Source organism: Diabrotica virgifera, chromosome 9 (genome assembly GCF_917563875.1).
Source record: "Diabrotica virgifera virgifera chromosome 9, PGI_DIABVI_V3a".
In the NCBI taxonomy this organism is placed as follows: Eukaryota; Metazoa; Arthropoda; class Insecta; order Coleoptera; family Chrysomelidae; genus Diabrotica; species Diabrotica virgifera.
The window spans coordinates 183,574,235-183,589,437 of NC_065451.1; the positions used below are offsets into that span (position 1 = coordinate 183,574,235).

The 15,203-nt window shown below is 34.0% G+C and overlaps 1 protein-coding gene across 4 annotated transcripts in view; it reads right to left on the bottom strand.

The window, feature by feature from the left end:
• Window positions 1–606: 606 nt before the first annotated feature.
• LOC126891825 (lipase 3-like) overlaps window positions 607–15,203 on the bottom strand; it is a 199,613-nt gene continuing 185,016 nt past the window's right edge. For all 4 annotated transcript variants that reach the window (XM_050661109.1, XM_050661105.1, XM_050661107.1 and 1 more), the window contains 3 exons: window positions 14,260–14,341; window positions 8,347–8,489; window positions 607–867 (listed from right to left, as the gene is read on the bottom strand). In XM_050661109.1, the coding sequence (XP_050517066.1) occupies window positions 703–867; window positions 8,347–8,489; window positions 14,260–14,341 (390 nt within the window). In that variant the 3' untranslated portion in view covers window positions 607–702. The remainder of the gene's footprint in view (window positions 868–8,346; window positions 8,490–14,259; window positions 14,342–15,203) is intronic.

Here is a 15,203-nt window from a genome sequence, read left to right on the forward strand (position 1 = left end):
GGAGAAAGTTGAGATTCACAAATATTCTCCTTGTATATCTCTATCGTCCCCATAGAGACTCTGAAGACTCTATCGTCTTCTTTATAAAACTCTCTATATTTTTTTTATTTTTTTTTATTTCTTATCTTTTTTATTGTTTTATTTTTTTCTTAATATTGGTGTTTTCCTCATCTTAGAATGTCCATAAAATGGTAAATAGCAAATGAATTTCAATTGCCGCATTAAATCTTCTGGTTAAGTTGCTTATGATACAATCTATGACAATATTAAATATTTCACAGCGAAATATTGCGTCGGGCTTAAAATTATCAGTCGCCTCAATAATATGCCCTATATTTCAAAATAGAGGTAAAGGTAATATTAAATATAACTGAGTATGTGTAATGTACGTAAAATGTACCGGCCGTACCCCCCTCTCGGCGGGCCTGCCGACTGCCCCCAAAATCCCCTGTATTAAGAGTCCATATTTGGTAGGTCCACAGTTACAGGCTACAAGGTTTCTGCTCATGTGATTTTCTGACGCGCTCGAGTAACGCTCAAAATCCCCGCTTGGGCTTCCCTACCATAAATTCTTTCCTTGGGGATTTTCAAATAATCAAAGACACATTAATAGTTTGATTAATGTATTAATCATTTTTCCTGTATTTTGACATAATTTATAACAAATAAACCAATTCATTTAATTTTCATTACTTGATCATCTCAAATATGTCCAGCGTCGTATTTCCTAAAAAGATCTACGGTTGGTTTGTAAACTAACTCAGACGCATTGTTGGCAAAAATAAAATCAATGTGATTGAACTTAGGATACTCAACTTTATGACTGTAGCAAACATTTGGTAGTATATCAATAGTCTCCAAAGCGCCCTAAAACAAAACAATTAAATTATAATAAATAGAAAAAGACTTTTTGACTTGTACACACTTCTATATAAATCAACACTGGAACTGGTGTATGTTTTCAGAGACTGATAGTGTGTAAATAAATTTATTAAAATCAGCTAACTACTTTCAGCATTTTTAATGCCATCATCAGAGCTATCGTCTTATGGTTGTAAATACCTCAAATGAAGAGAAAACTTCGAACAAACACATTCTACTATTAAAAATTAAACCAGGGATCTAACCACTGGTCGGGGTAAAAACCCTTGAATATATAAAATATCACATTTAATGTGTTTTTTAAAAAATGGCTACCATTTTTACAATCAACAGCTGTTACTGACAATATTCAAAGACGATTCATATTGTCAGTAACAGCTGTTGATTGTAAAAATGGTAGCCATTTTTTAAAAAACACATTAAATGTGATATTTTATATATGTATTCAAGGGTTTTTACCCTGGCCAGTGGTTAGATCCCTGGTTTAATTTTTAATAGTAGAATGTGTTTGTTCGAAGTTTTCTCTTCATTTGAGATATTTACAACCATAAGACGATAGCTCTGATGATGGCATTAAAAATGCTGAAAGTACTTAGCTGCTGATTTTAATAAATTTATTTACACACTATCAGTCTTTGAAAACATACACCAGTACCCGTTTTGATTTAAATTATAATAGTCCAAAAACTGAAGCTTAAAATAGGACAAAACCTCGCAATTTTTACAGAATAGACCGATTTGCATAAAAATTTGGGATTCAGTTGACCTTACTTTCTACTTCAAAATCTATAGGTATTGTGCCGACAGGTACTTTTTATTTTTAAATTCTAATTTACAAATTCTACAAATATTAATAAATAAACGTATAACTGAAAACATTTAACTGAAACCCTCAATGTCATTTGCACCGCATCAACGAACCAAGTTTTACTGTAACTATCTTTTAAACTAGGTACCTCATATACCTAATATTGCAAAACCTTATAGTCGGAGAGATAGAAGCGGATTTTGTGCGTGATAAGTAATATGGAAAAACTATACGGGGATATGTTGAATTAGTTGTGTACATGACTTTCCCCAACGGCCGGAAACCAGAGTGGGGGACGAGGGTAGTTATAAGGGGTCAAAGTCGCGGTTTTTATTATTTTTTTTGTGACGCTCATGATCGAGATAGTGCACCAAAATTTGGGAATAAGTAGGCCATGACCTAACTAAGTAAAAGCTCTAGGGGCGAAACGCTGCGTGGCCGAAAAAAGGGTGGGGGTATGGGTGAATATAAAAAATATAAAGGGTTTTTTGCGCCGTTCGTGATCGAGATAGTTCACCAAAATTTGCGAATAAGTAAACCAAGGCATAACTAAGTAAAATCCCCAGAGCCGGAAACCAGAGTCGTGGACGAGGGTAGTGATAAGGGGTCAAAATCGCGGTTTTATTATTTTTTTGTGACGCTCATGATCGACATAATGCACCAAAATTTGAGAATAAGTAGGTCATGACGTAACCAAGTAAAATCTCCAGGGGTGGAACGCTGCGTGGCTCACAAAGGGGTGGGGGTAGGGCTAAATATAAAAGATATAAGGAGTTTCTTGCGACGTTCGTGATTGAGATAGTGCATCAAAATTTGGTAATAAGTAGATCATGACATAAATAAGTAAAATCACCAGAGCCGGAAACCAGAGTGGGGGACGAGGGTAGTTATAAGGGGTCAAAGTCGCGGTTTTTATTATTTTTTTGTGACGCTCATGATCGAGAGAGTGCACCAAAATTTGGTAATAAGTAGGTCATGACGTAAATAAGTAAAATTTTCAGGAGCGGAACGCTGCGAGGCCGACAAAGGGGTGGGGGCAGGGGTGGGGGCAGAGGTAAATATAAAAATTATAAGGGATTTTTTGTGACGTTCGTGATCGAGATAATGAACCAAAATTTGGGAGTAAGTAGATCATGACGTAACTAAGCAAAATCTCCAGGGGCGGAAACCAGAGTTGAGGATGAGGGTAGTTTTAAGCGGTCAAAATCGCAGTTTGTATTTTTTTTTTGTGACGCAGCAGCGTTCCGCCCCTGTAGATTTTATTTAGTAATGTCATGATCTACTGATTTCCAAATTTTGGTGCACTATCTCGATCACGAACGGCAAAAGAACGCCTTATATTTTTATACTCACCCCTGCATATCACCCCGTTGTACCCCAAGCAGCGTTCCGCCCCTGGAGATTTTAATTAGTTACGTCATGACCTACTTACTCCAAAATGTTGGTGCATTATATCCATCATGAGCGTCATAAAAAAAATAAGAGAGACCGCGACTTTTACCCCTTATTACTACCCTCATCCCCAACTCTGGTTTCCGCCTCTGGGGATTTTACTTAGTTATGTCATGTTCTACTTATTCCCAAATTTTGGTGCACTATCTCAATCACGAACGTCGCAAAAAACCCCTTATATTTTTTATATTTACCCCTGCCCTACCCCTTTGTCGGCCACGTAGCGTTCCACCCCTGAAGATTTTACTTAGCTACGTCATGACCTACTTATTCCCAAATCTTGGTGCCCTTCTCGATCATGAGCGTCACAAAAAAAATAAAAACCGCGACTTTCACCCCACCCAGTCTGGTTTCCGGCTCTGGGGATTTTACTTAGTTATGACATGGTCTACTTATTCCCAAATTTTGGTGCACTATCTCATCACTAACGTCGCAAAAAAACCCTTATATTTTTTATATTCACCCCTACCCCACCCCTTTGTCGGCCACGCAGCGTTCCGCCCCCTAGAGATTTTACTTAGTTACGTCATGGCCTACTTATTCCCAAATTTTGGTGCCCTATCTCGATCATCAGCGTCACAAAAAAAAAATAATAAAAACCGCGACTGGTTTCCGGCCGTTGGGAAAGTCATGTACACAACTAATTCAACATATCCCTGTATAGTTTTTCCATATTACTTATCACGCACAAAATCCGCTCCCAGCTCTTAGAGTATTATATTATTATTTTGAAAAGGAACATATCGAGGAGAGTCCAAAAACGTAAAAATATACAAAGTGTTCCATTAAAAAAGTAATGAGTTTGCTTCACCCTGCAAATACGGTTGACCCAGTATGTAATTTGAAAATATTTTTAAATTATGCTCCTATCGCTGCTGCAACTTTATATACTGTTGTATAATTTTTATGGGAAAAATTTAGAAAATAAATTTATATCAGAGACCACGAGATCATAGATTTTCATCGCCCTGTATATGACCAAAAATTGTAAATATTATAATTTAGTTAGTAAACAGTGTTTTCGCGGAAAGTGAAATCGTTAAGTGATTTGTTAATGTTTCTTTGAACGGACATGCAATTATGCGGTAAATTAGAAAGTACATTTCTTTCGCTTTGGAATGAACAATGACGTTTTATAAATGTTTCTTAGAAGGATAGGCAGTAAACAATTTTATTGAGTTTAGAATATAAGGCTTTTTGTTGAGCATTTTAAAACAACGAAAGTAATTTGGTGTCTCCTAGAATTTAACAAAATGGAAAAGTTGTATACAAAATAAATTGTTTCTTAAGAAATGAAAATATGGATGTAGTGGGTAGAGAGGATATTTGTGATTGGCGGAGAAAGATAGGTGCGGATGAGAGTGTTGAGTCTGATTTTGAGGAGAGAAAAAATGGTCACTGTGAAATGAATATCTGGAGAGTACAGTTCAGTTTTTAAAAAGTGAGAAGTCGGTGTAAAGTGGTGAAATTGGCCTTTGCGAGCAGAATCGTTTTTTTTTATTTGCTAAGTGCTACAATCTGGTCTTTGACCAATGAGTAACTTTTTATCTATCCTATCTTACTAACTACTTAATATCTAAGAGTCACCCTTTGATGTCTTCTTAGTTGTCTTTATTATTACTGGGGCACTTTTTGCTTACGCACTATCACACAAAGCGCTGCTTTTCACTTTATCACGCACTGCACCAAAACGTTGCTTGCACACTAGTCGCGCAATGCTCCGCTATTAGCTTTGTCGCACTACACCAACTCGTGAGGTTTGGTCCTCTTCAGTCTTCTTTTCTGGTTTGAGTTGTCCAGGAGCTGGATGGCCTCAATATTTTCGTGGAGAAGAAGTCTTTTTTCATGACTTTCTGCGTGTTTTCTGATTTCTTTGTCGACGGGCTCCATTCGTAGATCCTTGTGGAGGTCGTCATTACGGATGTACCAGGGTGCATTAACTATGCTCCTTAATACTTTGTTTTGAAAAGTCTGTATTATTTTCAAGTTTGTCTTTTTTGTACATCCCCATAGTTGGATACCATACGTCCATACTGGTTTTATAACTTGTTTGTAGATTAGCATCTTGTTATACGTTGACAGCCCTGAGTATCTTCCCAGTAGCCAGTACAATTTTTTATATCTGATATTTAATTCTTCTTTCTTTTTCTTTACATGTGCTTTCCAGCGAAGCTTCGTGTCTAGGGATAAGCCCAGGTATTTGGCTGTGTTGGCATAAGCAATGTCTTGTCCATTAATTTTTATTGGTGCGTAGAGAATTTTTTTTATTAGTGAAATCAACATGTACTGATTTGCTTTCGTTCAATGTAATTTTCCACGTCTTAGTCCATTTTGGTATTTGCTCATCGCATTTTCCAGTTTATTGGCTGTTTCTACGTTATTTTTACCTACTGCTATTATTGCGGTGTCGTCGGCAAAGGTAGCTAAACAGTAGTTATCGAATTCTGGTAGATCACATGTATAAAGGAGATATAGGACCGGGCCCAATACGCTACCCTGGGGGACTCCGGCTTTTGTTTCTTTAAGTTCAGAATAAGCATCATCTTGCTTGATTCTGAAATATCTATCAGTTAAGTACGATTTAATTATGTCTGTGTATGATTTTGAAAGAGTAGCCTCTAATTTATGAAATAGTCCTTCATGCCAAACTCTGTCAAATGCCTGGGCAACATCTAAGAATAAAGCTGAACAGACTTTTCTTTCCTCTAGTGCATTTTCTATAATATCGGTGACTCTGTGGAGTTGGTCTATAGTTGAGTGTTTCTGCCTAAAGCCAAACTGGTGATTTGGAATTAATTTTTTGTTTACTATAATTGGTTGCAATCTTCTGAGGAGAAGCTTTTCAAATAATTTAGACATTGTGGGTAGCAGTGATATTGGTCTATAGGAGGAGGTTATACGTGGTGGTTTGCCTGGTTTTGGTATCATTACTATTTCCGCCACTTTCCACAATGAAGGAACATATTTTAATCTGATCGCAGCATTAATTAAATAGGTCAACTTGACAATTGCTTTTCTTGGGAGCTGTTTTAATATTTGTCCTGTTATTAAATCAAAGCCAGGAGCTTTTCTCGGGTTTAAATTATACTTGATTTCTTTTATTACTTCTTCTACAGTTACTGGCATTATGTTTTCTTCTTCTTGCAAATGGTTGTTGCTCTGTAATGCTTCTTCTTCTTCTTCTTGTTGTTGATGCGGTTGAAATTTTTTCTCTAGATGTGTAGCAAAGCATTCTGCTTTTTGTTCGCTGCTTCTAGCCCAAGTGCCGTCTTCTTTTTTTATGGGTGGTATTTGCATTATTGGTCTTTTTAATCCTTTGGTTGCCTTCCATAGTGAGTATTCTCTGGATCTATCATTCGTTAGGTTGTTTAGGTATGTCCTAGTGGATTCTTCTTTAAATTCTTTTATCTCTCTTTTTAGTTGTTGGGTGAGATTATTTACAATTGTTTTATCTTGAGGAGCTCTACTTTGGAACCATTTTCGTCGTGCTTTCCGTTTTTCGTATACCAGCGTTCTAATTTCTGTGGGGTAGTTGCATCCTTTTGATGTCTGGAGTACATTCCCAAGATATTCTTTGGATGTCTTTATTGAATTGATCAACTTCTTTTTCAATGTCATTTACGGTTCTAAGAGATACGTTTAAATTAATTGTTTCTTCTAGCAATTGTCTGAAGCTTATCCAGTCGGTGTACTTATATAGTTAGAGAAAGGTTATTTTCTTTATATATTATGTTTTCGCTTAGTGTTAGTGTTATTGCTGAATGGTCAGAACATAATTTATGGCATTCATCTATTTGCAGGTAGTTTTGCGATATATTTTTGGTTATGAAAAAGTCAATTAGGTCTGGTATCTTGTTGGGGTCTGTCGGCCAATAGGTTGGTTTCCCTGTTGATAAGGTAGTGGCTCCGTATTCGTTCACAGCTTTTAAAAGTTCTCTGCCTTTTCTTGTGGTTAACCTTGAGCCCCAGTGGGTATTTTTTTCATTATAATCGCCTCCTACTGTAAATCTATTTCCCAGCTCGTTAAAGAGGTCAGTATATTCCTCCTTATTTATTGCATGTTTCAAAGGACTATAGATTGCTGCCACTATCAGTGGGTATCTATTAGTTCTAAGTGTTACTGCAGTTAACTGCACTTTTTCTGTTACGTAGTTTGCTTCTTCGTAATGTTGTAAATTTTCTTTAATTATCACTGCACTTCCTCCTTTTGCATTATTATCAGAATGAATCGCATGATATACTCGATAACCGTGAAATTTGATAAATGAGTGTTTAGTAAAATGAGTCTCTGAGATGAGGCATACATCTATATTTTCTGTCTGTAGAACTAACTGAAGCTCCTGCTGGTGGTTCAGGAGTCCATTTACATTCCACACTAGTACCTTAATTGTATTAATATTGTTTCGATTTAGGTAGATATAGCTCCTTTGGCACTATATTCTAATCTTTTTAGCCTCTCATCCAGTGTTGTTATGATTTGTTCTTGATTTTCTAGCTTCGCTAATATGAGTTGCAGACTTTGTTCGATATTATTAGTTCGTTCCTCCTTTTTGCTACTTTCCTTTTCGTTGTTTACTGCATTGGCAAATGATAGATTTTCATTAAGTTGCCTGCTTACTGAAGGATATTTATTAACCACCCTTTTTTTATCTATGGCTCTATTCCCCATGTTTTGTAGTTCAATAGCCACTTTACAGCCACGATAGTTAGCTGGGTGCTCTTGTCCACAATGTACGTATTTAGGTTTGACATCTTTTGGTTTGGTACACTCCTTAGTATGATGCTTCCCTGTGCTTTTGACACATCTCGCTTCTCTGGCGTAGAATTTATTAGAAAATTTTATTTAATTTTGGTTTTGTTTTACATAAGTAATAATTAAAATAATTAAGTAATCAATCAAAATAAGAATTTGCTGATCAATCTCATAACAGAGAGAAATACAGAGCATAACAAGACATTGTAAATCCCAAATCATGATTTACAAAGTTTATACAATAATGATTTGGGAGTGCTCCTCGTAACATTAAACCTGTCTTGGTTTGTTTATTTCTAGTGCATCTTTATTGTGATTTTAGTGTAAATCCCAGAATTATTTCGCATAATGTTAAAAAAGTATCAAGCATTTTTAGAATTCTTTGGTGTTAAAAAATCTTATGGATTTAGTCAGCTATATGTACCTAATTAAATAAAACAGATTTATATACCTTAACTGTTGTTATATCGTCTTTTTCTGCATAAAATATAGCCGTGCAAGCTGTTATTTTATTAATATCATATATAGGCGGTATGCTACTATTATATCTTTGCATATTTCTTTTGGGGCCATAATTGTATTGTGCAAATATCCCTAAAACAAGAAAAATCATTATACCAAATGAAAGGAATAAATGCGTTATTTACCATACCATCATTAACATAATTAAAATTAGTCATTGGCCTTATTTGCTCTTCTTTATTTATGTATTATTAATAGGTTCTAGAAGTTTGGGCGGCTTAGAATAATAATTAGTTTTAAAAAAAATGGAGTTAAAAGTGCATAACGAATTTTTGTAGCTATTGAGTTAAAAGCGAATTAAATATGAAATTGAAGCTTATTTAATTCCCAAGAACTCGCTTTACAAAACTTTTTTTTGCGGCAAAAATTGAGTGAGCTATTGATAATTAAAACGTAATATCATACAAAAACCACCTTTTCCAATCCTTTCAAAGTCACCTCTTTTTGTGACTGAGGATTCTAAAAAGATTTAGTTTTAACATCCTTATAGGATGTAGTTAAAAACCTACAAAATTCTTTTTAACAAGCTTTCTAAGATAAAAAATAAAAAAGTTACGGTAAAAAAATCAATATATTTTTTTGAAAAAAAAAAGGAGAAATCCAATTGGAAGCATAATAATGTAAGTTGGCGGTGTTTTTAGTCATTGAGCTTATTCGTTCTTCTTTATCTATGTATTATTAATCTAGAAGTTTGATTGGCTTGGAATGATTAGTTTTAAAAAAATGGAGATAAAAGCGAATAACGAATTTTTGTAGTTTTGTAAAAAATGCCATTTTCTTCAGAATAGAAAGATTAGCATCAGAGATACGAAAAAATGTTTATATATGAAATTGTAGGTTATTTACTTCCCAAGAACTTGGTTTCAAAAAATTTTTTCTACGGCAAAAATTAAGTGAAACGTAAATGAGTATACCGAAAAACATTGATTTTTTCGATATAAAACTAACACTTTCGATCGCGAATAAATCGAAAACTATTAACTTTATCAAAAAAAAAAAAAAGAATGTGTGTGTACCTACTTTGTACGCACGTAAGAAGTTATGCTTCTATTATATGATTTCAGCGAAATAAAATACTTTTAACAGTTTATTTTTGTTTTAATTAATATTAAACTGATTTTAATAGTTACTTACCACTTTCCAAAAATCAAAAAATCAAAAAAGAGGCAGGCATTGTTTTGACGGTTTCTCGGACATTATGACAAACCACGGTAACAAATAGACGAAGTGAAGTATTAAATAAAAATGTTTTAATAATACGTATTACCTTACTCCCGAGGAAGACACATCCAAAGACACAAAAATTATACTAAATATATTTACTAAAAACACTAATATATTTTTTCCACACCTTTTTTGGACTGATGCATGTAACTTAAAAGATTTAGCAACAAACAACATACTGTGTCTGTGCGCATGTGCGCAGAATAATAAAAATTTACTCCCTATCGCGCCTAAAGAAGTATAACTTCAAAAATGTATACAACATTTTTTGCTTAGAATGAACGTTTTTATCAAGTTTTGCGGTCAAAATATAATTGAAAATTTCCACCCCCGAGATGGGGTGGTAACCACCTCCATGGTAAAAGCGCCTTTCGGCATCATATAGATTTTGATCCTTGGACTTTCCACTACTTATTCTCAAATTTTCAAGCAAATCGATCCATTCTGTAAAAATTGCGAGGTGAAAAGCTTCGGTTGTTGGACTATAGGGGTCGTGGGCTAGCTCATTTGAAAGGTTATTCGATTCTCTATTCAGTATTATAAACGATATCATTATTTATGCAGGGAGAAGAATGTATTTACATAATTTATTTAATAAGTAAAATGTATTTTAAAATAAATAATTTACACACATTCTTCTTTTTGTGCCAATTTAATTAAAAAACAATTTTTGGAGACTTTATATAAATAATTATGTTATTGTTTATATTACTGAATAGAGAATTGAATAACCTTTCAAATAGCTAGGCACTCGACCCTTATATTTTGACCCAGATGAATGACGTCACTAGTATAAACTAGACCTCAAAAAATCATAGGTTAAAGATAAAATTGACATATTTCAGGACTTTTTCTTAAAATCGCCGACTTACGAAATAACGAATTTATTCCTTTCATTTGCACCATATACCTACTGTACAGGGCTTTTCATTCACAGTCATTTGTTTTGGGCTTCTGTCATGTGTCACATAATATTAATATATCTACGTCGTACGTTATTGGTATATACCAATGATACAAACCAAAGACGTATGCCATAGATATATTAATATTATGTGACACATGACAGAAGCCCGAAACAAATGACAATCGATGAAAAGCCCTATACTGTGTTCCTATTTTTATTAAAAATACATATGCTCATATACGCAGGCTATCCAGAAATTAAGTTACGTTTTGGAATAGAAAAAAAAAACAAGTACAAGAAAAAGATTTTATTATATAGGTACATTTGAAAGAGACGCCCAAATACTATTTTTCTACATAATCTCCCAACAAATTATTATCATAACGGTGAACTAGCTTTCAAATGCCATTGTAAGATACCATTGTCTGTGTAAATTATCGGAGAACAGGCCATTTTTGGGAAAAGTTATTTACCAGCAATTTTATTGCTGCAATCCAATGGGTGCGTTCGGACGACCACAGCGGCTGGACAGCTGAGCCAGCAGTAGCTGTCAGACGTCACCGCTGGAAGTCAGCCGCTGAGAGATTTACTAAGCTTTCCCTATCACGGCTGGATACAACCACTCAGCCGATTTCTGCTGACAGTCAGCCGCTATCGTCGTCTGAACGCACCCAATGTTATGATCATATATATGTATTAATAATATAGGTATGCAAAGTCCGCAGATAGTGTGCTACTTTTTTTATAAACAAAATGGAGCCCGAGTGTTTTTTTCAATTTTTGCTCTATAACTCCAAAGATTTTAACTTTGCACCAAAAGTACCCAAATAAAAATTTACCGTAATTAAATTCTGCATAGAGACGTGTTTTTCCCGATTTACTTTGACGAAAATTTTCCCCGGAAAATGCAGGTTTTTCCAACAAAATCTTTAATCTTCAACTAAAATTTTAGATAAGTAATTGTTTATCAATAATTAAATAACTTGGTAATATAAAAGCTCTTTTCGTATAGAGTATAATTCCGAAAGCCGATGGAAATTGAATCGACAGTTTAGCAACCATTGAAATGTTAAATAAAAATTTACGGTCGCTATAATAACTACAATAATTACGATGGATAAGAATAACTATGATCTTTGTATAAAAAGACACTGTACCTATCTAATGTACTTTACATAATTGAAATTGGACTACTTAAGCGGCCTCAGGAATATTTTAAAATTATAAATAATTTTTTGGCTTATAAACAAATAGAATATCTCGGGAAATATTAAATTAAATTAAATCATGAAAACGGTATTGGAAAAAAAGCGGCAGGTTACTTCTTTTAAAAGAAAAAGCGTTTAATTGTGATGAGTGGTTCCTGAGACACAACTGGTCAAAGTTGACCGGCATTTACGGCAAAGATATAAAAAATAGGATCAAAATTTTCAAACCATCACCTTTTTATTTTTATCCTCTTTCTTCACACCAATTTTCATATCTTTAAAATAATCATACCATATATTATTATAATAAAAACTATCGATATTACGAGTGAAAATTGACAAAAATAGCAAAATTCCAATCAAAAATTAGGTTGGAGAAAATGTAATCTCAAAAAATTTCAAAATCGGTATACGTTAAAAAACCGCATTTTATCGGCTTCCCATGGAGCAATTTTCTTCATTCTTTTTTTGTTCTCAAGTAACTCGAGTAGAGCCATCTAAGTAATACATTATTAAATGTCAAAGTTGCTTTTGTTTTGTTACAATAAATTAATTTATTTATTATAACAATATGTTTTGTTATAATAAACTAATTTATTTATTATAACAAAATTTTTAATTTGTTTAAATAATTATACAGCTTTCAAATGAGAATATTTGTGTTTTTAACGTTAAAAGGTACACTTATAGTAAGTTTATTTAAAAAAAGTCTACAAGTGGAAAAAATATGAAGTTTTCTTGTCTTATAATTAAATGAATCTATTATAACAAAACAAAAGCAAGTTTGACATTTAATAATGCGTTAGTGAGATGGCTCTACTCGAGTTACTTTTGAACAAAAAAAGAATGAAGAAAATTGCTCCATGGGAAGCCGAGAAAATTAATTTTTTTTAATGTATACCGATTTGAACTTTGAGATTGCATTTTCTCCAATCTGATTTTTGATTGGAATTTTGCTATTTTTGGTAATTTTCACTCGTAATATCGATAGTTTTTATTATAATAATAATATGTTATGATGATTTTAAAGATATGAAAATTGGTGTGAAGAAAGAGGATAAAAATAAAAAGGTGATGGTTCGAAAATTATGATCTTATTGTTTATATCTTTGCCGTAAATGCCGGTCAATTTTAACCGGTTGTATCTCAGGAACCACTTATCACAATTAAACGTTTTTTCTTTTATAAGAAGCGTCCTGCCGCTTTTTTTCCAATAACCTTTTCATGATTTAATTTGATTTAATATTTCCCGAGATATTCTATTTGTTTTTAAGCCAAAAAATTGTTTATAATTTTAAAATATTCCTGAGGCCGCTTAAATAGTCTAATTTAAATTCTGTAAAGTACATTAGATAGGTACAGTGTCTTTTTATACAAAAATCATAGTTATTCTTATGTATCTTAATTATTGTGGTTATCATAGCGACCGTAAATTTTTAATTAACAATTCAATTGTTGCTAAACTGGTTACTCAATTTCCATCGGCTTCTGGAATTATAATCTATACAAAAAGAGCTTTTTTTTCAAATATTACTAAGTTATTTAATTATTAATAAACAATTACTTATCTAAAATTTTAGTTGAAGATTAAAGATTTTGTTGGAAAAACCCGCATTTTCCGGGGGAAATTTTCGTCGAAGTAAATCGGGAAAAACACGTCTCGATGCAGAATTTAATTACAGTGAATTTTTATTTGGGTGTTTTTGGTGTGATGTTAAAATCTTTGGAGTTATAGAGCTAAAATTGAAAAAATACGATTTTCGGGCGCCATTTTGTTTATAAAAAAAGTAGCTCACTGTCTGCGGACTTTGCATACCTATATTATTATTATATAGAATCATAAGATTCGATTCCAGCAATAAAATTGCTGGTAAATAACGTTTCCTTGTATTTTGCTAATTAGCACAGAGTAATAAAATTCTGCCGCCTGAGACTTCAACCAAGTGTTCAAGACCGTCCAGTATCGTCATCAAAGCACTGTGTTGCAAGTCAGGTCGTCATTGCTCGAAACAGGTGGTAGTCACTAGGTGCAATATCTGGCCTATACAGCGGATGAGGGAAACACCTCCCACTCGAATTGAAGTGGTACGTTCATCAGTCACAATACTTGGCCGTCCACTTTGTTCTTCATCGTGCTCATTGGTTCGGCCATTTTTGAATTTAATGCATCATTGACGCACTCCACCTTCAGAAATCACATTGTTCCCATAAAGATCACAAATTTCGCGATAAAGTTCAATTGGTTTGTTGTTTTTAGCCAACATGAACCGTACGATCGCACCTCACAACTGGCGGGGTATTCGATCGCGGCACACATTTTAAACAGCTGTTGTAAAATAACGAGAAGAGACAGTGACTTGTCTTTTCTCGTTAAGAACAGCTACTGAAGGAGGAACGCCAAGATGCTAAGATGGCCGCGCTAGCCCCGCCCCCAGGGGCTACAGATCAAAACGTAATGAAATTTCTGGATAGCCCTCGTACATAGATTTTGAACAATATTTACCTCTTTTAGCAATTTGCAAATAATGGAACATCTGCATAGCTGATTGTCGAGGAACTGCACCAATTATTACTGGCATCAGCTCCTAAAACATATTTTTAGAATTTAAAAATATTACAAGGAAAAATTCCTGTACTGGCTGTATACCATAAATTACAAAAATAAAAACCTTAACTTGTTAAAGGTATATTAGTGCGGCAGATTCGTGCAAATATTATAAGAATTGTGCATTTAATGATAGAAGCATATAATTTGGACTACACATACTACACATATAAAGGTTCAAAATTGGATACGAGGCCATCTCAGATTTGACCTTTTACAAAAATGGCGGGCATTCAAAATGGCGATGATACATATGTGACTAAAAGCACGATAACTTTTGAACGAAAAGTCCTCTCTCTCCTGTCGTTTCCCCATTACTGAGGATTGTGATTTCTTCCAATATTCCTAACAATGTTTCTCCATTGGTCTCTATCTTCAGCTGCTCTAAGAGCTTCGCAGAATGCGTTTCCAGCTGAATGCTTTATTTGGTCAGACCATCTAGTTGGTGATCGTCCTCTTGATCTTCTCCCCGGAACGTTTCCAGAAACAATTAATCTCTCCAAACTGTCGTCACCTCTGCGAACCACGTGACCAAAGAGTTGCAGAATTCGTTGCAGACATATTGTGGACAGCCTTTTTTTAATATTGAGTTGGTTTAGAATGGAAACGTTTGTCCTATGAGCTGTCCAAGGTATGCGCAGCATTCTTCTCCAGCACCACATCTTCTCCTTCGAAAAGTCCAACTTCAACTAAATTTGGTATATGGGTTCTATTTTTGGTGTATAAGATTGAGCTCTTAAACCGGAAGAATCGGTTGACCAGAAGGTGTGTTTTTCCTGGTTTTTATGTAAAAATATTTTGTTTTTTTTCCATTCTTTCACCCTGTATATATTAATTCTTCA